General features: G+C 55.1%; 2 protein-coding genes across 2 annotated transcripts; one reads left to right on the plus strand and one right to left on the minus strand.

Moving 5' to 3' along the window:
• Positions 1-901: 901 nt before the first annotated feature.
• On the minus strand, positions 902-3,328 carry M406DRAFT_226825 (alpha/beta-hydrolase; the record flags this gene model as incomplete). Its single annotated transcript, XM_040915751.1, has 2 exons — positions 902-1,444; positions 1,613-3,328. Coding segments are annotated over 2 exons (2,259 nt in total), but the record flags the coding sequence as incomplete, so codon positions are not given.
• A 1,769-nt stretch (positions 3,329-5,097) lies between these two features.
• PEX6 (nucleotide binding protein) lies at positions 5,098-16,250 on the plus strand (the record flags this gene model as incomplete). Its single annotated transcript, XM_040924261.1, has 4 exons — positions 5,098-5,266; positions 5,366-8,816; positions 8,915-9,286; positions 16,244-16,250. 4 exons carry the CDS (start codon positions 5,098-5,100, stop codon positions 16,248-16,250), a joined length of 3,999 nt encoding a protein of 1,332 aa, XP_040780004.1.
• Between the last annotated feature and the right edge of the window lie 5,513 nt (positions 16,251-21,763).

Consider the following 21,763-nt stretch of genomic DNA (forward strand, 5'->3'; position numbering starts at 1 on the left):
TGATAGCAGTGTTTTGGTAAGTCTGCAATTGTAAGGCTTCAGGTGCCAAAGTGCTCTAGGCCAACTTGTCTCATTGATCTTTTTTTCCCCTTTCCCTTATGTTTTCTTCTTCTCTCGAATTCTAAGAAGAAAAGAAGAAAAACATAGAAACGATGAAAACTCCAATTTTTGTTTCCGAGTGCCACCTCCCCGCCCGGTCCAATACGCCCCCCACCTAAACCTTCACACATCTGCAGCCAACGTAAACAGGCTACTATGTAGTATACATCACAAGTACAAGGCGATATGCTCTTCTATGAACAGATGCACAGATAACTATAATATTGCTGATCCCAGTGCAGACCAAATGAGATCCAAACGTGCGCAAGTTGCATCACGCCGTGCGACGTTTGTGCTTTCTAGGGCTGCCGGTGTTGCTTACAACAGAACAGAGCCCGAGACGGCGTCAAGTGTGCATGAATTAATTGTCTTGTGTATCTAACTATCTATCTATCTATATGTGTATATATTATGCATCCAATACCACCAAACACCTCCCACACATAATATATACCCAAATGTATATGTACGCGCCTTTCCAAACTATTTCCATTACGCCGGGCTGGCACTCCGATTTGCCTAATGCCTCTTTGTGGTATTCGTGATGGCAGCAGACCATGACAATAACCCTCCCAAACCAATAACGACAAGGAAAAAGAAAAAGAAAAAAAAAAAAAAACAAATCCGAGAACCAAGACGACATAACACATGTTCCATCATCGTTCCATCCGTAAGCTCATGACGACGCAGACAGCTCATCACTGCTGCTCGAGGTCTCGACACTCTCCCTGCCCCCAACCCCGTCACCACCAGCACTACTGCCGACCAACGTCTCCTCGCCCTCCCTTTCCTCATCGCCCTCATCACCCTCATCACCCCCTCTCCTCTTCACCCTGTCGTCCACCCAAACCGCTACATCCTCACACCCAGCAGGCACCCGACACCGACTTCTGTCTCCCTCGGGCACAGTCCGCCAGAGCACCTCCCGCACCTCCCGAAACACCTGGGTCTCGGCGTCCATGGCCCAGATGACGTCCAGGTGCTCGTACTCGGGAATCACTTTGCGGTGGATCAGCCTGGCCTGGGGCTCGCGCCCGCGCTCGAACCGCCGCAGGATCTTGTTGCCGTCCACGAGGTTGTCGCGGCCGCAAACCCACAGTGCAAAGGGAGGGGATTGGGAATTGTACCACGCACGTGCGCCCTTGGGGTGGTGGTGGTGTTTTCGAGTAGGAGATCGGGTCCCTGGAGGGTGCGCAGTGGCGCTTGAGCTGGTCCGGCGCCGGGAGAGGATTTTGGCAGGGGAGGCGGTGGGCGTGAGTGGGCTGTGAGGGGGTTCGTCGGTGTTGTTGTTGTTGTCCTCACGCTCTTCGGCGCGCCATTCTTCTTTGGTGGCGAGGATACATTTCTGCACGATCTTTGTCAGTCCAACTTGTTACTCAAACTCTGCCTTGAAGTTGCCTTTAGGAGAACAAAAGGAAATAGAAACGAGACGAGTGGGCAAAAGAACAAACAGCATAGAAAAGAAAGAAAAGAAGGAAAAAAAAAAAAAAAAAAAAAAAAAAAAAACACTCACATGCTTTGCAAAACATTCCCTCCCGAGCCACCACCTCATGCTCTCTGCACTGACATAGACGGGAGCGAACTGGAACATCCTGTCGCGCAGCCCACGGTCCCACCTGGTATCCGACCAGTCAAACAGGAACGAAAAGACCTTGTATCCCAGCCACCCATACAACCCAGAGGGCAAGAGCCCGTGCATGGTCATCATAATCGGGATAAAGGCATGAATGCCAAACATCAGCCTGAACATGGCGGGCGTGATGACGCGCATGAACTTGAAGTACATCTTGCCAATCAGGGGCCCCGCATAGGCAGCGGGCGCCAGCGCGCAAAACACGCTCAGCTTCTCGCCCAGCTCGGGCCGCTGCTCCTTGGCGAGCGCCACAAAGGTCTCGGTGGTGCCCTGGGAGTGCGCGATGAGCCCACACCTGGCGAAACCTGTCTCGTACAACACACGCGAGGTCAGTGCCGGCAGGTCAAACACGCCCATCTGGCGGATGTTCCAGCACCACATGCGCGGGTCGCCGTAGTCGAGCAGCACGTGCCGTGGGCGGAAGCCACACCGGTTGTTGCCCAGCCAGACGTCGAAGCCGGCCTTACAGAGCCAGAAGGCGAGCGAATGGTCGTCGTTGACGCAGTAAGCGCCCGCGCTCTGAAGCAGGCCGTGCACGAGGAGCACGGGGTACTTGCGGGGGGCATCTGGGTCGCGGAGCCGTCTTCTAGCGCCCTGCTGCTGCTGCTGCTGCTGCTGCTGTTCTTGCTGCTTCTGTTTCTTCTTCTGCCGTTTCTGCTGTCGTGAGCCGCCGGTGAAAGGGTCTGGGCCGCGGGGGCCACGGTCCTCGGGCTGCAGGGCCTCGTACTCGCGCGGGTCGTAGACGTGCCACAGGTCAATAATGAAGCCGTCCTCGGTCTGGACCTCGAACTCTTCTACGTCCAGCCCGACGCGGCGGGCGTAGTAACCCACGTCGCACTTGACTGGATCTGGCCCGCCCTCGGTGGGCTCGTAGCCGTCGTTGTCCACAGGCATCTCGTGGTCCGCTGGGATGCGCTCCTGGGACGGCCGTCTCTTCCAGTTCCGCTCCATCGCCCTCCGTGCGGCCGCGCGCCGCATTTCTTCCTCGTAGAAGGGTCGGTCTCGGTCCGGATTGCGAAAGGTCAGGCGCAGCCACGCATTTCTGACGACGGTGGGGATGCTGGTGAAGAGCGAGCCGAGAACAATGACACCTAGGAAGGACATGCTCAGGAAGAACGAGGACACGCGAAAGGTCGCGCACTGCAGGTCTCGCACGATCGAAGGCGGGCCATAGAGGGGCAGGGGCGGGAACAGCGGGTTCGTGTGCGAGGGCGGCATTGCCTTGCGCAGCGTCCCGCCAGCTGATTTTTGCAGCGACTTGCCGTTGGACACGGAGGCCACATGGATGCCCTGCGCAGTGTCATCCTTTTTTCCTCCCTCTCCTTCCCCCTCTTCCTTGTCGTCGTCGTCGTCCTCCTCCTCCTCCTCCTCCGCCTCCTCTCCTTCATGTGACGGCCCATCCTGTTCCAGCTCGCTCTTCAGGCTGTTCAGCTTGTGCGCCTCGGGCAGCGGTACGCCAGGCAGTCTGTTGCCATCGCTCGTGACGAGGACTGGATCCAGAGGTGTAACGAACTTGGCCTCGGCAGCGACCTCGGCGTCGCCCTGCTCAGGGGTCTTGTGCGACAGCTTTTCGGCCTGCTTGGTAAACTCGACGGCCCGCGCTATCGCCGATGCCCCCTTTGGCCTGGCCGCGCCCTGCGCTGTAGAGTCGCTGCCGCCCGTCATCTCTTGTTGTCGTGAACGTGACAGGCTGAACAATGCATAAGGGGCTCGCTCCTCTTTGACTGTAACAAGTCAATCAATTTGTGTGCTGCGATGCCTTTTCTCAAGAGCAAAGCGAAAGGAATGTCAACGACAACAGCAACAGCAACAAATCTTGGGTCGTAGATTGTAGGACCAGAGAAGTGATGATAATAGTGATAATTATGAACAGAAGAAAACCAACGTCATGATCCTTTATTCAAGAACATTAGAAGACTAATAAATAAAAGGTAAGTAAGCGGGTCGGTCCAGGGAAGAAAAAAAAATATACAACAAAAAGGCCTGCTGGTAGGGGATTTTCAGATGTCAACGCCAGTGTCAACGTCAACTATGTCAGTTCATCATTCTTGAAAGGGACAACGGGGTCGACTAAAACCTCTAGTGACCATGCTTGCCCCCCCCCTTTGATAGGAGTATGGAGTGTGGGCTAGCACCGGGGTGGTGCTCTTCCGTGGATATTGCGGCAGTACTTTAGTGTGCGAATTAGATGTCAATGTGCATTATCCATACTACTATACTACTACCATGGCACAATTATGGGTCATGGTGCGCTATGGGGTGTGCTGAGGAATTGGATCCAGCACACTGGGTCCAGCGCCATGTTGTACTATGGTAAGCGGCAGACGACCCTGCGTCATTCTGCAGGGGGTGGCCCCCTCTGTGTCGCGAGTCATTGGCTGCTGAGTCGTCCTCGTGTGGGGCCGTTGGGGATGAGACTAAAAAAGACATGTGAAGATCAGACCAAACCACGCCTGATCAAACAAGGCAGCTTGTGATGTCGTCGAGAGCTGACACCTGATCCTATTCAAAGAGGTGATAGATCGTAAAGTCTGCACGAGCTGAGCTGAGCAAAAGCCATGAGGGCAGGGCAGGGCAGGGCAGGCAGGGCAGGCAGAGCAAGGCGGTGGCAAAGAGACTGCCTGGTCTGATCAATCGCTGAAAGAGGATCTATTCACGGTGTTGCAGACGGGGAGGCTCCTGAGTGTACTGAGACAAGTCATGGGGCGTCGCTTGGAACGATTGAAGATCTTGGAATGTCATGAACGATAAAAATGGATCTGGTAGGCGTACTGTACAGTCTTTCTTGCTTTGTGTGGATGTAAAAGTTGAATGCTGCTTACTAAATCTAAAGAGGAAAGGGAAATCCTAAACCCTAACCCTGTGACGGTGCTCCTTCCGGGCCTATCCCAGGCTCCCCCTAGTCTCCAACCCTAGAGCGTGTAGTGGGTAGCACTGTACGCGCCTATGCTTTGCTGCCGAGGTTGTTCTCAACCTCCAGCGCCGAGTTCACCATTTGCTCTCCCACCTAGACCGTTCTCCTCACCCTTAAACCATTGGGACGACTGTGTCTTCCAGTCGGCATCGTAGCATACTCAGAGAGCTAGTGCTAAGACGTCTGCCGAGCTGCCGTATTCTCTCTCTCTCTCTCTCTTTCTCTCCCCCCTCTTCGCTGCTCGACGAATCGCAATGGGCGCCAGACAGCAACAAGCTCTACGCCAACACCACAGAAGACAATAAGTCCCGAGCTTCTGAAATCACCGCCGCAGCCTCGGGTCAAGCTACTTCAGACCGGCTCCGTTTGTAGCTGTCGGTCAACTCACCTCGAGACAAATTGTCTTGCCCCGCCTTCTCTCACTCCTCCTCCTCCTCAGACCCCCAGGGTCATGGCCTCTCCGGCTTCTATCGATTTATCCCACCGCAAGCGCAAGAGGAGGCGCAGACAGGACAAACCTCCCGTGGTCGCCAGGCTTGTCCTTGACGACCATGTCAAGGGGGACGTTGGTATTCTGTCTCAAGACTTGTTCGCTGACTTGTTTCCGCATCTGAGACTTGGTTCGTGTTGCGCCTTGCTATACTTGCTCTGCCAGAGATGGAAAGGCAGACAGAGACACTCATTGCAATGCTAATCTCTCTTGGGTTTTCGGCGCACAGACGGCGAGCAAGACGAGAACCAACCTTTCCTTCCCGATGCTCTTCTACACGTCGCCTTGGCCCCGTGGGCTCCTGATGCCTCGCCCGAGACCACCGACTGGACCATCGTCCCCGTCACGCAGTCCGCCGCGCTGGCACACTCGACGGTACAGTTCTCGCCCTCGTCGTTGGCCCTGCAGAGCTTTGCGACTCGCCTCCAGCAGGTCGCGCCCTCCAAACTTTCCAGCCATAGCCGCAGCGGTATCGAGATCTTGGTGCTTGATGTGGTCGCCCTGTCCCTGGACACCGTCTTCGTCAACCTGGAAGGTGAGCTCGCACAGAGGCTGGAGAACGGAGAGGGCACCTTCTTTCGGGACCATCCCGATGTCTCAGCCCGGCTCAAGGACAAGGGCAAGGACACTGTCGCCGCACAGTCGGCCGAGGACCGCTTGAAAGCAGCTCTTCGTGTTGCTCTCGGTACGCTCAAGGTTGTACACGCGGGCGATTTGTTCCCGCTGCCTTTAGCACCCCACCCCATCACCCATGTGCCGCCGAACCCCGGAAAGGTCACCCTGTGCGAGCCTGTTGCGCAGGGCATCCTGTCGCCCACCACCAAGATCGTTGTGTCCCGCGGACGCATCCACTCGCGAAACGGGCGTGTGGCCTCCGCCATTTCTTCCACTTCGCAGCTGAACGGGGTTATCGAGGATGCCGAGGACACCGCGAATGACCAGTTCTACTCGGCTGCTGAGGAAAGATATAGGACGGAGAATGATGAGAGGATGCAGGCCGAGAGTACCGACGACGGCGGCGTGACCGAGACGGACGAGTCGGAGCTTTCCATGGACGAGCAGGATGAGCTGTCGGACGATTCGATGGACGACTTGATTTCCCTCCAGGCACCAGCTCTACCTGCGACGGCTGCCAGTGGCGTCTCGACGATCGCGGCCGGGACGCCCATGACCTTGGGCCGCGGGCGGAAGACAAATGGGGTCAGCACGCCCGGGTCGGTCTTCTCAACCTTCACCGCGACCACTGCCCGGCCTGACAGACCGCGTGGGCGCCTGTTTAAGGCACAGGGCCTCATGAGACCTATCCCGCCGGAGCTTCTACATCCGAAAGTCGTGCCGGAAGATGACGAGGAGGCTCGTGTCTATGTGGACATCAGCAATCTTACCAGGATTGGCTGCTTTTCGGGCGACTGGGCCAGGCTCGAGGCATCGCAGGAGCCGCCATCCAACGGATTTGGGCACTTTGGCCTCGGCAGCTTTGGCGACGTGGCAGAGGAAGAGCCACAGTGGCGACCTGTGAGGGTCTTTGGCCTGCCAGAGGGATACTCGAACAGGCCCGTGACGAGGATCGTCCATTCCAAAAAGTCCGAAGGGCGGCGACCATCGTTCTTCGAGTCACAACTCCAGAAGCCCTCGAGCCCCGCAGCCTACGCGTCGCCCATATTGCTGGCGAATCTCGAGTCGCCTCCCTACCTGCGGATCTCGCCTCTCAAGAGAGGCTCAACCGTGCTAGCCAAGAATCCATTGTCCAAACTGACGGGCTCCTCACAACCGCCTTATGCACGCGAGGTCACCTTACGGCACGTCCGAACGCCCAAGTCCGTGGAGAGGGACGTGCAGGTAGCTGTCATGGCTGGTATCAAGTACTACTTTGAGAAGAAGCTGCGGATCGTGAAAAGTGGCGACCTGATTGCTTTCCCCATCGACACGCAGCTCGGCAGGACGCTGCAGGAGGCAGATGGCCTTGCCGTTAATGACATTCTGTCTCTGGCAGCCTCAAGAAAGCTGAGCAGGGGCCAAGGCCTGAAACTTGACGAGGTTGTATGGTTCAAGGTCGCCCACATTGTCCCTCTGAGACAGGACAGGCCCGAGGATGGGGACCACGAGGAAGATCTTTGGGGCTCCGTTGCTTGCATTGACATCTCCATGACCCTGCTCCAGCAGACAGGATCAGTCACAAGCCGCATACCTGGGATCAAGGACAACACGTGGGGGTATTACCTGGGTCTCAAGAAACCACCAGACAGAGCTCTCCAGCCCTCCCCGATTGCAGTGCTGGAGCCAGAGAGGATGCAAATCTCGCCGCTGCGCAGGCGGCTACGCGAGCTGCTTGCGGCCGCGACCAGCAAGAGAGCCATACACCTCAACATGCCACCTCTTGCAATCCTGCTCGTGTCGACACAGAGGAACATTGGAAAATCCACTGTGGCTTCGGATGCATGCCTTGACATTGGCCTTCACACGTTTGTTCTGGACGCATACGATATCGTAAACGAAGCGGGCTCGGGCGGCAGCGATGTAAAGACGGAAGGGTTCCTGAAGAGCAGGGCCGAACGAGCAATGAGCTGTGGCCCTGCTTCCTGCGCACTGCTGATCAGGCATATCGAGGCTCTCACGGCTGACAGGATGGTCTCGTCGATGAAGGAGATTCTGGCTGATGCCAGAGTACTCATCGCCACCACTACCGAAGTTGACAAGGTGCCCGATGGAGTGCGAGGTCTCTTCACGCATGAGCTTGAGATGAGTGCGCCTGATGAAGGGGAGCGAGAGGCCATTCTGAAGAACGTGATTGACGCTCGCGGCCTGCACTTGGATCCTGACGTCGACCTGGGCAGTGTTGCGCTGAAGACGGCCGCCCTGGTCGCGGGAGATCTCGTCGATGTGGTCGACCGAGCGCTCGTAGCACGACAGTCTCGCCTTGAGAAACTGACCTCACAGTCCACAACAACTACCGCCCCCCTACACAGCCAAACTACCATCCGTGACGTACAGGTAGCAGGCGGACCCTCTGCTCGCGGTCTCACACCAGCCGACTTCGATGTTGCCGTTGATGCTGCGCGCAAGAACTTTGCCGATGCCATCGGAGCACCCAAGATCCCCAATGTGACGTGGGACGACGTGGGTGGCCTCGACAACGTGAAGGACACCGTCTCGGAGACCATTCAGCTGCCCCTTGAGCGTCCTGAGCTCTTTGCCAAAGGCATGAAGAAGCGCAGCGGCATCCTCTTCTACGGCCCACCAGGCACCGGTAAGACCCTTCTCGCAAAGGCCATCGCCACCGAGTACAGCCTCAACTTCTTCAGCGTCAAGGGGCCCGAGCTTCTCAACATGTACATCGGCGAGAGCGAAGCCAACGTGCGGCGCGTCTTCCAGCGCGCGCGAGACGCGAGGCCGTGCGTCGTCTTCTTCGACGAGCTGGATTCAGTGGCGCCCAAGCGTGGCAATCAGGGCGACAGCGGCGGCGTCATGGACCGCATCGTGAGCCAGCTCCTCGCCGAGCTGGATGGCATGTCCAGCGGTGAGGACAGCGCCGGCGGTGTTTTTGTCATTGGCGCCACCAATCGGCCGGATCTGCTCGACTCGGCTTTGCTGCGCCCGGGTCGGTTTGACAAGATGTTGTACCTGGGCGTGTCGGATACGCATGAGAAGCAGCTGCGGATCCTGGAGGCCTTGACGAGGAAGTAAGTTTTTCTTCTTTTTTTCTCTGTTCTCCCTTGTTCTTTGACTCCCTACCCTTTCCATCCAAATTATACTGACCCTCGTTTTCCTTTCCTCCCAGATTCGTCCTCGACCCAACAGCCTCCCTCCGCGCTGTTGCAGAAAAGCTTCCCTTCACATACACAGGTGCAGACTTCTACGCTCTCTGCAGCGACGCCATGCTCAAAGCCGTCACCCGCCAATCCGCCAAGGTCGACGCAAAAATCAGGCGCCTCAACACGGAAGCAGCCGAAGCCGCTGCCGCAGCCGGTGACGGGGCCAAAAAACAAAAGACCCCTAACGTCATCACCACTGCTTACTTCTTTGACCACCACGCCACGCCCGAGGACATCGCCGTCATGGTCACGGAGGAGGACTTTATGGCTGCGCACCGCGAGCTGATCCCCAGCGTGTCGGCGGGCGAGCTTGCACATTACCAGCGCGTCAGGGCCACGTTTGAAGGTGGCCGCGAGGGTGAGGGCGAGGCTGACGACGACGAGAAGAATAAGAAGAAGGCGACGAGACTGACGCCGGCGCCGCTTCAAATGACCGGGCGATCGGTATCTGGTGGTGGTGGTGGTGGTGGAGGAGTATCGGCTGGGAAACTGAGCGCCAAGGGCAAGGGAAAAGCAGCGGTTGCAACGATGGGCAAGGGCAAAGGCAAAGCCATCGCCATGGGTAGTGATGACGACAATGATGATGTCGACGAGGAGGATGAGGAGGACAGTGTGAATGGCGGCGTCTTCTCGAGGAGGGATAAAGGAAAGGGCAAGGCCGTTGCTGCGGGGTTTCAGACTGGGACGGGTAGTGATGATGAGGGTTTATATGATGACTAGGTATAGGTGTAAGCGGACAGAAGTGTTGAACAGGGAAGAAAGATGAAAATAAGAAAAGCATATGTTTTGGATTTGCACACCAGGAAGAAACCATTACCATGTTGTGCGAAAAGGATCTTTGCTCTTGCGCAACTAGTTTCTGTTTACCAGGTTACATGCCTTGCATCATCCTCCCCCCCCCCCCCCCTCCCCCCCAACCAACAAAATCTTCCTTTGAAGGCAATCTCTTTGAAGGCCACTGAGATGTGAGCCATGTTCCTACCAACCAAGTACCAAGGCCAGGTATACAGCATGCACTGACTGGGGTTTGCGTGTCAAACAAAGTTACCTATCTGTCGTCTCACATACATTAAACCTGGTTGCAGCTGTAAACACATCAACGAGTTCCGAGTGAGGAGGAAGTAAGTATTGACACTTATGACAAAAAAAAGTGACCGCCAATCCTTTTCCTTTCTTTCTTTCTTTCTTTCTTGTAATTTATATTTGTAAGGACATGGATTCAAGCTTCCTCGTCGGCCTTCTTCTCCTCCTCTGCCGCCGCTGCCCCTTCAGTCCCTTGCTTTTCCTCCTTCTCCCCCTTGCTGTCATCCTCACTGCTGGACTCTGGCTCTGGCTCCTCCCGAATGGCCTCCTCGCTCTCGATCCGCTGAATCTCGTCCGCACTCGCGCTCGCGACCCGCGCGCCCGCAAAGGTGTCCTCTGGTGCCAGGCTCGTCTCGGCAGGCGGTTTCCAGCTCGAGCTCAGGGGGCTCTGGACGGTCTGTGCCGCGATGCCGCCGATGCTGCTGGCATCCTTGCCCCATGCGCCCGAGGTCGGGGACTGCAGACCGGCGCCCGCCGGGGATGATGCCGACGCGATGGACAGCTTCGAGATCCCCTCGGCGGGCGGCTCTGCGCCGCCGCCGCTGCCCTCTCCAACCTCCTTGGCGGTCGCCTTGGTGCCGTGCACCTTCTCCCGCAGCGCCTCGATCCTGGCCTGCCTGGCCGCCCTGGCCTTCTCGGTGGCCTTCTCCGCCGCCTCCTCGGCTACGCTCTTAACGCTCTGCTGCTGTGATTGTTGCTGCTGCGGGGCCTTCTTCAGCTGCTGCTTGGAGCTGTGGGCCTGGGACACGGCCGCCGCGATCTTCTTGGCGCCCTCCCTGGCCAGGTCGGGCAGGGGCGGTGCGGGAGGCGGAGGGTTGAGGGCCGCGGGGGGGTGGGCCTCCTTGTTCGCGGGCTGCTTGTACTTGGGCACGGGGGCGATGGAGCCCTTCTTGGGCTGGGTGAACTCGTCGTAGTAGATCTTGACGTGCTGCTTGAGCTCGCCGTACTCGTTCCACTCCTCGATCTCGGAGAGGTCCTACAATCCGTTGGAAAGGAAAAAAAAAAAACCATTAGCCGGTCTGTCTCCGATGAGAAAGAAAAACACAGAAAGTGGGAAAGAGAAAAAGACAACGCCGACTGCAGCCAAGGAACAGAACATACCCCCAAGACCAAACCCAACTGCACCAGGGCAGGAAGCCGCCTCGGTTTCCCCTCGGCCGTCTTGCCAGCCCGCCTGCCCCAGAGCATGCGCGCCTTCTCGTCCGTCGCGAGGTCCGTCGCCTTGAATGGCACCCTGTTGGCGCGCAGGATCGTCTCAAGCCGCGAAGTGGCCGTCACGATGTGCATGTTGCCGGCGGTGAGCGAGGTGTAGATGTACAGCGCCGGGTCGATGCTGTAGTTCTTGCCCTTGGGCTTGGCCTTGGTGGTGGTGGTGGTGGTGGAAGAGGAGGATGCTGCTGCTTTGGCCGGTGCAGCGGCTGCTTCTTCTGTTGCTGTTGCTGCTGGTGTTGATGTGGATGGTGCCTCAGCTGTTGTCGTTGTCGTGGGGTCGGCTGCTGCTGAAGACGCAGGGGTAGAAGCGGACGTCGTGGATGTGGGCGCTGGTGCTGCTTCGGCGGCGGGCGTGCTGCTGGCGCCTTCTGCTGACGTACTGACGCTGGCTGCCTCGGAAGCCATGATGGGCTGCTTTCTTTTCTCCTTGGCGGTGATGTCTTCTCGTGATGCGCTTAGGGGAAGGACAAAGGGGGGACCAAGTAGGGGGAGGGGTCGCGCTGCTTAGTCGGCGTTCCTCGTTGGCAATAAGAAGGAATAGGCGTGGTTGCACTCTGACACCAGCAGCAGTGATGGTCTCAGCAGCCAGTGCTTGATGCTCCCTGTGTATTGTGGTTCGCTCGCACGCTTTCGCTGGTCCTATTCCGTTCGTCGTGGCCCGTTCTTGGGAGGTAGGGGAGGAGGGGTGGTGGTGTCTCGTGCTGAGGTGGGCCGGCCCGATCGGCACGCGTGGCTTGCACAAGGAGAGAGGACTTGGCTCTAAGGAGCTATCAGGGTCCTGGTGAAGTATTGGGCGGACCCCTGACCCCCACTGAGCCTCCCCTATACTGTAGTTACTTGGCAGTGGTTAGTTCTGGGGAATTGCTAGGGTAGTTGAGAGATGCTTACCACTCATAGCCAATGAAGAGTAATGAAGGCAAAAAGAAAATAATTCGGAATAGTATCAATTTCGTGTGGTCGTACATGACTTGCATTGCATCATATCTATAATCACTAATCAAAAGAAGCTACTCATATTGTATGTACTGGCAGCACCTCTCACAGGCGTATCCGTAGCCTGAGAACATTATCGAAACTGTTTATCATATTTACTCAAGTACTTTGAATCTCTCTCATCTGGTGAGTTTTGCCGAAGCGAGGGTTTTGGTTTTTTTTTTGGTACTCATTCAAACTAGCAGCTAATGACCAGGTCTTGAGATCTGTCCAAGTCGGAAGTCATTCAACGGTCGCAACTCATCATAGTTATTAAAAAGACGACCAAATGCTGGCACTTCGCAATTTCAGAAGAGCTGAGCTGTTTAGATCCAATGTTCATGCCATCTAGTAGAATCTCGGTAGGCTTCTCTCCCCTTGTTCAGCAGTCTCCGGCCACTTGATACTGCTCAGCTGTGGGACGCGCACAGGGCTGGGATGTGCAGCCAACGTCCCTTTGAGCCATGAGAGCGTCCATTGAAAGGTCTTGGGTTGGAACAACCACAATTTGCAGTATCATTGTTAACAGGTGAGATATGCATCATTTTGAGGAAATATCGCCAGCACGAAACAGAGATGTCGCCGCGCGGCAGCACCGATGGTACGTGCTCGGGACTTCAGCTCGAATTCTACAGGAACAGAGGTGTGTTTGGGATCAGAAACTTCAAAAGGGCCTGAAACTCCCTTCCATGCTAGATCTTTCCTGGAGAAGACGATGCTCACCACTTATGAAAACGGTTTTCACGATCGACCAATAGGGACAATCCGCCTCGGCTGAACATATGCCTCCTGCTCCCTCCAAAGGGACCAAACGAGAAAATCGCCGAAGCCGATCTCTCGAGCCAACGACCCTATCGATTACATCCAGAAGACTTACCCGGGCGAGCACGCCGTTTCAGAGGAGTGTAGCACGAAGCTGGGCCTGCATCATCCGGATGACACCGCCTGTGTCCACTCGGGACAAAACCAGTTGGCGACGGAAACCATCGGCAAGAGGGTCAAATATATCCACGACCATTTGGGCCAGATGGCAGAGACGATGAAGGGGGTGGGACTGGCTTCGAAGGCTGCCGTCACCATAGGAGAAGAGAAGAGCAGGCGTGCGGCTAAGGTGGACGACAAGAAGAGAGTGAAGGGGGAGCTGAAAGGCCTCGATAGGACCCAAGTACTGAAGTTGATCGAGAAGAGAGGCATCAAGCATGAATTACAGGAATTGCAAGCCTCGGCCAATCCAGATGACGAGAAAGATGAAGGATGATGGTGTCACCAGTGAGACCCGACTTCGAGAGATTTCAGACGAGTGAGACTGCGAGCAAGAGCTGGGCAGGCTGAAGTGTGTGGAAAATGAATACAAAAAGAGCACCAAGCGGGAACAGAGCACTCACCACGATAATCAAGAATGCCTCATGGCCTTAGATGCAGCACAGCTTCTGCCAGCATGCGACAACTCGATTGGCTCATCGAAGACGTCCTCGCGAGACATGAGCGGGTGGGAGCTCATGCAGCAGGATATGCATCTTCTAGGGGCGATCGGGAACGACGACCACCACTCATTTCATAGGCTGGAGTCCTTCAAGGGGCTGTCGACCAGATCCTCGGCCTGCTGCTTCGCCAGCGTCAGCCCGTTGAGAAGACAACGGATCTCCTGGAGCTTCTGCTGCAGCGAACCGCGAATCCAGCCCGTGGTGCAGAGAATCGCCGAGCAGGCGACCGGTAGCGGATTCTCACCGAGGTTTCTCGATACCTGGACACCTTTCTGTCGGAACAAGAGCGTGGACATGGCCATCATGGGCTGTGTCACTCGGTGTCACAGCGACCACACGTGCAGATACGGTTGTGGCACTACTTCGGATTTCGAGTCCCACGCACGTGCCCGTACTCATGCTCATGCTCACACCGCTCCGCCTCCGTACCACAGTCTCAGGACAAACCGTACAGGCGTAGTGGATTGCGCATGGGGACCAAGGTATGCACCGGGCCGGGATTTCCTGCGCCACGCCAGTGGGAGACGGTAGCGCCTCATTCTCGACACTATTGATGGGCACAGAAAGAGGTCTCACAGGTCTGAGTGCTGCGGGTGTGGATCGTGTCGTGGCCTGGACCATCATTTTCCGAGAGGGCCTCGAAGGACGGACCCAATCACCGTGGACTACGCCTGCGCCGTGGACGAAACAACTCCCAGCGTAACACATGCGGAGTCCAATCATCGTAATGAGTCCGCCTCTGAGAAATGCAGCGAAGCGCTCCTCCGAACCCTCGTCTGCCTCTCGTCGCCGGAGTCCCATTGGTCAAGAGCACCAGCGTGTGGCCAGATGCAGAGGGATCAGTGAATCCTCGTGCTTTTCGGAGAGGCTAGATCCAGGAGTTGTCACGATGTCCCCGGACCAAGTGTTGTCGCTTGGGTTTGTGAGATAGAAGGTGGAGTGGTTGTTGGTGCCGCCAGGAAATTGCGACGGGGCTGCATACGTGCGCAAAACATGGCCTCTTGTCCCCTTTCGGAAGCAGGACGGGACGGTCTCCATCGGCATGGTGTAATTTCTGGGCCCTCATAAGTGAAGCTTCTTTGAAAACTTAGAGGCACGGTTATCATGTAGTATGATCATTAACCATAGTTATGGATACATAGTGGTGCACCGACGTGGGTGGTCGAGGGTTAGACAGTCTCTGTAGTAGCACATTTCCCGTGGGGAAATCGTAATCACCGATGGGAGCCCAAAAGAGATGTGCGTGCTTCCTCTTGCGGGACGGGGGCATAGCCGGTGTAATTGCTTCTTCTGTTGTTCGATACCAGCAAGAGAGGAATCGGTCCATGGGTGGTCCATGACGCGGTGACGAACTCTGTGATGGTGGTGAAGAAGGCAAAATCACGATCAGGGACCAGAGTCGAGGAGGGGTCGTGCATCGGCATTGTCACGAACCAGTTTGGCAGCAGGAGCTGCAAGGGAATCTTCCGAATGAAGACTGTGGGCTCTTATACGGATCATCGTACAGATCATCGTGACGAGTGCAGGTCACAATCTTGACCCTATTGTGGTGTCTTTTGTCACAATGTCAGAGAAGAGAGGACTTGAAGGATCCCTATCAACGATGAAGCAAGGTTCAGGTACAGGGTATTTATGCGCTTGGGTGGAACCCTGCAGGCCTCATGGCGACCAGCCAATGATGGCGGCCCGGTTCCTGAGACAGGTGGGGGCAACGGCCAGTCTAACCTGGGTTCAAGATAGCCCCTTCCAAGTGCACTTGGTCACCTCTTCTGCCCGCTGGAAAAGGCGCTCGCTGGGGGGGAAGGCCCCCATCTGAGTGAGACGTTCCCCCCCTCGCCTGGCTCTAACGAAAATCATGCACATTTTACAAGGAGGCAGTGGAAGGAGGCATTGGTAGGGTCGACCAGACGGCCGTCTCCAAGCTCAGCATGTCTATTGTCAGCAGTTTAGCAGTGTTGGAGCTGACAGTATAGAGAGCCCCTCTGGCTAGGGAACCCCATGTGCTACAAGTGCCATAGTGTTTTAAGTACTTACCATAATCTGTGGCATGGCACTACTATGATGGCACCGTGTTGGGCCCCTTCCCGTTTGGGCCCGCAGGTTGATGGAGATTGGTCGGCCAGCTAAGCGCACAACCCAGGCAAGTGCCTCCATAGGCTCAATCTCGTCCCACTCTAGCCCGTGGGGAGTTCCTGCGTCCCTTGCAGAACCCACTCCTTGGTGAAATTGCATGCAAGGCCAGAAGAGAAGGAGGACGAGGAGGAGAACATTCTTGCCTATAGAAAAGGAGAGGGAGTGCGCATCCCTCCACCAGGCCTGTGCTACTTACTTACTTTTTACTTCGCCCCCCTCGCTCACTTCGCTCAACCGCCACCTTGTTTGCGCAAATCGCAACAACATACACACACTCGCTCAGCCTGCTCCGTGCGGCATTCCACTCCTTACAACCAATCAATCAATCAATCCATCCATTTCAAAGCAACATCCAAAAAAAAAAGTCGTCGACGACGTTGCGTTCTTCTGTTGGCAAGAGATAAATTTATCCGTTTGATACCATCTAAATTCGTACCTCGACAGACCGCGGCCCGGCCCATCGAGAGACCACATCCCTCACCCACATCTGTCAGCTTGCTGGTTTCACCTGGAGACTTAAAAGACCTCGAACTGCCCCACGAGATCATCCGAAAATTCAAGAGCTTTCCACGCAACATCCAAGATGCAGATCTCAAACATCGTTCTCACCGTCCTCGCCGCGGGCTCCGGCCTGGTCGCCGCTCAGGATACCACCAGCGGCACCACGACCTCGACGCTGTCCCTGACCAAGACCGTGACCCTCACCTCGGTCTTGTCTACCTCATCGACCCCCGCCCCTGTTGTGCTCGTGGCATCCTCGGCCGTGTCCTCCAACACCTCCACGCCCGCCAGCACCACCTCGACCTTCTTCCCTGCTGGAAACACGACCGCCTACGCCACCGGCACCGGTGTTGTGCGCCTCAACTCCACCACCCTCAAGAGCACCAGCGCCAAGGCCACCTCGACCGCTCTGAGCACCGCCAGCTCTGGGTCTTCCGAGACCAGCACCAGCGCTCCCGCCAGCACCTCTTCGACCGGTGCTGCGGCGGCTGGTGTTCAGGCCGTTCAGGGTGGTCTGCTGCTCAGTGTCCTGGGTGCCGTGGCCATGCTCTTCTAGATGCCCGACGCGCCCCTTAATCGGCCTGTTCGCGTGTTGATACGGACAGGCTGACACTTTACTTCGGCTTAATGTCTACTACCCTCCACGTCCAGCACGAAATTATGGAGAGCTACAGCAAAGCGATTTTTTTTTTTCTTCTTCTTTGGATTCGCAAGGGGATGGGCCGATTGGAGTTTTGTGGTGGTCGAGTCTGGAGTAGGGCCACAGGCTATTTTTTTTTTTGATACCAACGTTGCATCATTCACTTCTCTCGCGAAATCGCTTCGCATTTTCTTTTGTCCCATTGAGCTCATCACCGGCTGTCTTCCACCAGCTGGCGCAATGACTTTTCTTTGGTCAGGCTAGAGTCTCTAGACGCTGGATAAGAGAAAGACGGATAGGAAGGTTGGCCCGTGACAAGATGTCTGGAGGGAGAGGATGGAAGAGATAGGTGGCTCGCATCTTTCTCGTTTTGGAGGGAGAAGAAGGAGGAGGGGGTATGAAGCTAGGATGGAGCGGCAGCTCAAGGCTTTCCTGTTGCATAGTTATCTTCTCCCTCTCAGGGATGAGTGAACATAATCGACACGAAATCATGATCTTCTGAAGCCGTCTGGCTTTCTTTGGGAAACAATACGGCCGTACTCGATTTTTTTCCGGTGAACTGGTAAATGCCCTCGGCCACGAACGGCAAGTCGAGACATGGGCCGAGTCTGTGTTTCATCTTTCATCATATGGCTGGCAGGGTACAGGGGACTTGTACTCCCGAGGAGAAATAGGAGCAGGCTTCCAACGACACGGCATTGACCTTCTTACTTCCTTCACACACAGACACATACGATGCAGGCTCACTTCCTTTCATTGATTGTCGTGATATTTCCCAGTCTGCCACGCTGCCATGGCCCCTCCAAGTGCTCCCAATATGGACGGATTGTGTGGATGATTGGCCCGTCCCTCATCCCTTGTGCCTTGTCCTATATCGTCCTATATTTATTTGTACAGTGTCAGCTCAGCTTACCGAGGCCCGTTGCGGGTGCCGTCCCCAGGCTTCCTCCTTCATTCCTGATGGGTACGTCTGTGTCATGCATTGAAGGAGGCAGTCTCGAAGCCTCCCTAGATCTTTTCTTCCTCTTCGTCTCATGCTTGAATTATCTCCACCAACCCACTCATCATCGTCACTTGAGCAGCCATTTTTCAACGACGCGCCCCCCCCCCCCGGAGCTATGCCTGCAACGCGGTCGACTTCACCGTGTGATTTTCTCTAAATGCAACGAGCGGCTGTATCATACTGGATGATAAGTGTTGCTGTTATTAGATTGTTCCCTATTCTACCAAGGGTATGAAAAGGGAACGAATTGAAAAGAAACAGGCTTCCCTCGAGCAATCGCATGGTTGATCAAACAGCCGCCATAATATCACAAAATGCCTCCAAAAAGGTTCCTTCCTCACTTCCAAAGTTCGGTCTTCCCTTCTCAAATTACCATTAAAAGGTCCTGCGCTTTCCACTTTTCGTTGCCATGATAGCCTTAATTACAACAAAGACTTCCTCGAGCTCTCCTCACCATACTGCTAACCCGGTGTTGTTCCTGCTTTCATCTTTTCGTCTTGGTCTTTCCTAAACCCCTTCCTTCCACGCTGAAGCCATCTTACCAGAGGTATGATTTCTCCACACAGAATCAGTCGTCAAAAGCCCGTGATATGATCAGTTTTCCATTTCCGTCTCTCCCTCGTATTTTCTGCTTTTTGGGGTTTTGTGCGTGTGTTTTGATTTTTATACTCTTTCATTGAAGAAGAAGAAGATTGGATACGCCCCCCTGAGATGGTATGACTGTCGACATGAGGGCCAAGTGGCAGTCTCTTGAGGATACATCAAGCGTGGTGCTGGCAGCCGACCTTCGCGCATAATTCACAGAGCCTCCCGCCAGCCATTGCCCTGTTCGGACATCCCAGGACATGGTGCTGACAGAGCGCTACGCTCATCTGGTTGATCATTTCGCGGACCTTGGCGTTCATCTTGCAGACAGTCAGTCAGCCTGGAAGAGAGTACCGAGATTCAAAAGATTGTCAGAGGAAGGCCACTGGTTGTGGAAATGTGCTGAAAGGAGCGTTTGTGGTTGTATAAATGTGTGTGTGAGAGAGCGAGTGTGCTTGTGTGAAAAAGACCCAAAAAGGGGGGGGGGGGGGCAGAGTCAGAGGACGAGTGTTTCGACACAATCGACAAAGGTGTCTTGCGTCGAGAGAGGAGCAGCTGGTCAAAGAGACAACGATGATGATGATGATGATGATATGGTGATTGTCGCACGAGATCTGTCCTTGGGGAGGAAACAAGTCTTTCCAGGTGTACCCCTCTGGTCGGTAACGACGACTTTATATATGGCCGTCGGGAAACTGTCAAACGGTCTTCGCAGGGGTCTGCACCCCCTGTTCGTTCGTTGACCCAGGCATAAGGGTGCTCTCATCCGACGAGGCGAACGACGAGCATCGGATCACTAAGACTTTCCTGTCATGCGCATCACAGTACCACGCAAAAGATGACCTGGTGTCTCTCACCGGCCTCCTGTTTCTGTCCGGACAATTCATCACATCGACACAAGAAGTGTACCACCTTCCTAGAAGACCCGGTCTTGTCACCGTCAGCCTCATTTATTCTTGTCTTCCTCTCCTTCACTCTCGAGGTCCTTCAATGTTTGGTGCCTGGCAATATCACGACGCCGATATTTCTCATCCCCGGTCCCACCACCTTGGAGCGCTCAGCTAAATCACGGCACGCTGCTCACTCAATTGCCAACTACCTCTCCACAGTCGATCATATCGTGATTAGGGATGGGGCCGTCTTGTGTGGTTTTTCCCTTTTCATTGGTTGCCGCTATCCCCGATCGAGGCAGTATTACAATTTTCTCGTAGAGAAAGATGATCGCTTGGATCAATACGAGAGTCTCTCAAAGGATCGCCGCATGGACTTGTCCTGGAACAACTGCCGACGAAGTCGCTTTTGTGTCCGCTGAGCCAATCTCTTTTTCGCTTATGATGTGGCTCTGGATAGCACTGAACTGGTGAAGTACCTCGGGGTTGGATACCTCCTTGTCATCTTCTGAGCACCTGGACCTACCTTTTGCTTGAATGCGAAACCATCAGAAGCCAGGTAGATAGGCAGGCAGGCAGGCAGGCAAAGCCTCTAGTGAGGAAGAACACCTCACCTATGAAGGTGCAGTGAACGTCGCCTACACGAATTGACGGTTGTGTGGAGATTAGAGAACATCAGTACCTGATCTGACGGAGTCCGGCAGCGCTGAGTACAGGAGTGCATCAGCACAAATCCATTCCCCCCCGCCCTTTCATCCGCTAGACGGAGATGCACAATGTGCGCCTCTATCACTCAAAAGGCCGATTCTGCAGGCGTAAATTGTGCACATGTATGATGAAGGAAATGGGGGAGGGGGGGACGGTGGAATTGAACATGTTGGAAACCATGGTACAGTGGTATTATCGACAATTAAAAGGATTGCTCGTAATCACGAGAGAGGTGTGTGACTTGTCGCCCAGCCATCGGCGCGGCTGGCCGACTTGTCTCTTGACACAGCGCAACTAGATCATACGATAAAGCCCAACCCGATCAGGAAAGAAAGAGAGATACAGCGAGAGAGAGGGGGGGGGGGGAAGGGGAAACTTGACAATCATAAACAATCCTCCTACTACTAGAAGTGAGGCGTTCTGAGTGGTGGCTAGTTTGTAGTCCTACCTGCCGGTCGAGGACAAGCCAAGGTGTGATGTTCAGATCCAAGGTGTGGGAGCAGGCCGTAAGCCTCACCGCCGCAGCAGGTGTTGAGATGTCAATTTCTGTCTGCTTGTGTTTCCTTGAATTTTTTTGGGGCTGAAGAGGGTCGTCTGATGCCGATATTGTCTGGCAGGGCTGTCGTACAGGAGGAGGGATACCCACCTCACATACACACGCACACTTACCTTGTCGAGAAATCTTTTGTCCCACATTTCTTTTATACTGACAGGCGCGCGCGCGCGGGACGGCACACGTATACGCTACTGTCATCCGGACCACGGATCAATGTACCATGGTTGGGGAACCCCCCCCCCCCCGCCCCCCTTCAACCTATACCGTTGTTCTCGAGTCGATATTGCAAATGAAAAAGACCTGATCTGTCACTGGAGGAAATATCGCTCCTGTCACCCCTCCCTTCCCCACTCACACCTGACCCATGCCCTCTCTTTCTCTCTCCCACGCGTTCGTCCACCCACGTCGGTCTGAACCGGTTTTGTTTCCTTGGTTTCCTTTCCATACCAAAGAAGAAGAAGAAGAAGAAGAAGAAGAAGAAGAAAAGGGACGGGTTCGCATGGTCTGACACAAGACAACAGAAAAGCAGGGGTGCACCATCTACCTACCAGCTGCCCCGTGGGGGTTTTGGGACCAGGCCACACACACATGTAAGGAAGAAACGCAGGGTAGGTAGGGCGGTCTCATGTGGGGAAAGCGCCTGACGTGCATCGCTCTACATGGAATTTGATTGAGAATAATAAAGAAAGAGAGAGTGTGTGTGAGAGAGAGAGAAGGGAGAAAAGGTAACATTACATTTCCAAGTGGTGTCGGTCGTGATTGGTGTATTCTTTCCTGTTTCTTTCTCTTTCTGAGGCGGACATGATACAAAGTCGTGGGGCGGCAGACGTTTGAGTGAGGGTTACGTTGACTTTTTCTGTTTTGCCTTGTTTCAACCACATCGATATCACGTTCATCATTCTCTTCATGCAGGGGACTTTGAAATGTCATTTACTTGTTTTTTCGCCCTCAATTTTGACAGTCAAGGCCCGAAGATGCGCCCATTGTTGTCTCCCCCACGCACACACGCGCACACACACACAAACTCTCTCTCTTTCTTTATCGGTAC

This window comes from Cryphonectria parasitica (genome assembly GCF_011745365.1).
Source record: "Cryphonectria parasitica EP155 unplaced genomic scaffold M406scaffold_2, whole genome shotgun sequence".
In the NCBI taxonomy this organism is placed as follows: Eukaryota; Fungi; Ascomycota; class Sordariomycetes; order Diaporthales; family Cryphonectriaceae; genus Cryphonectria; species Cryphonectria parasitica.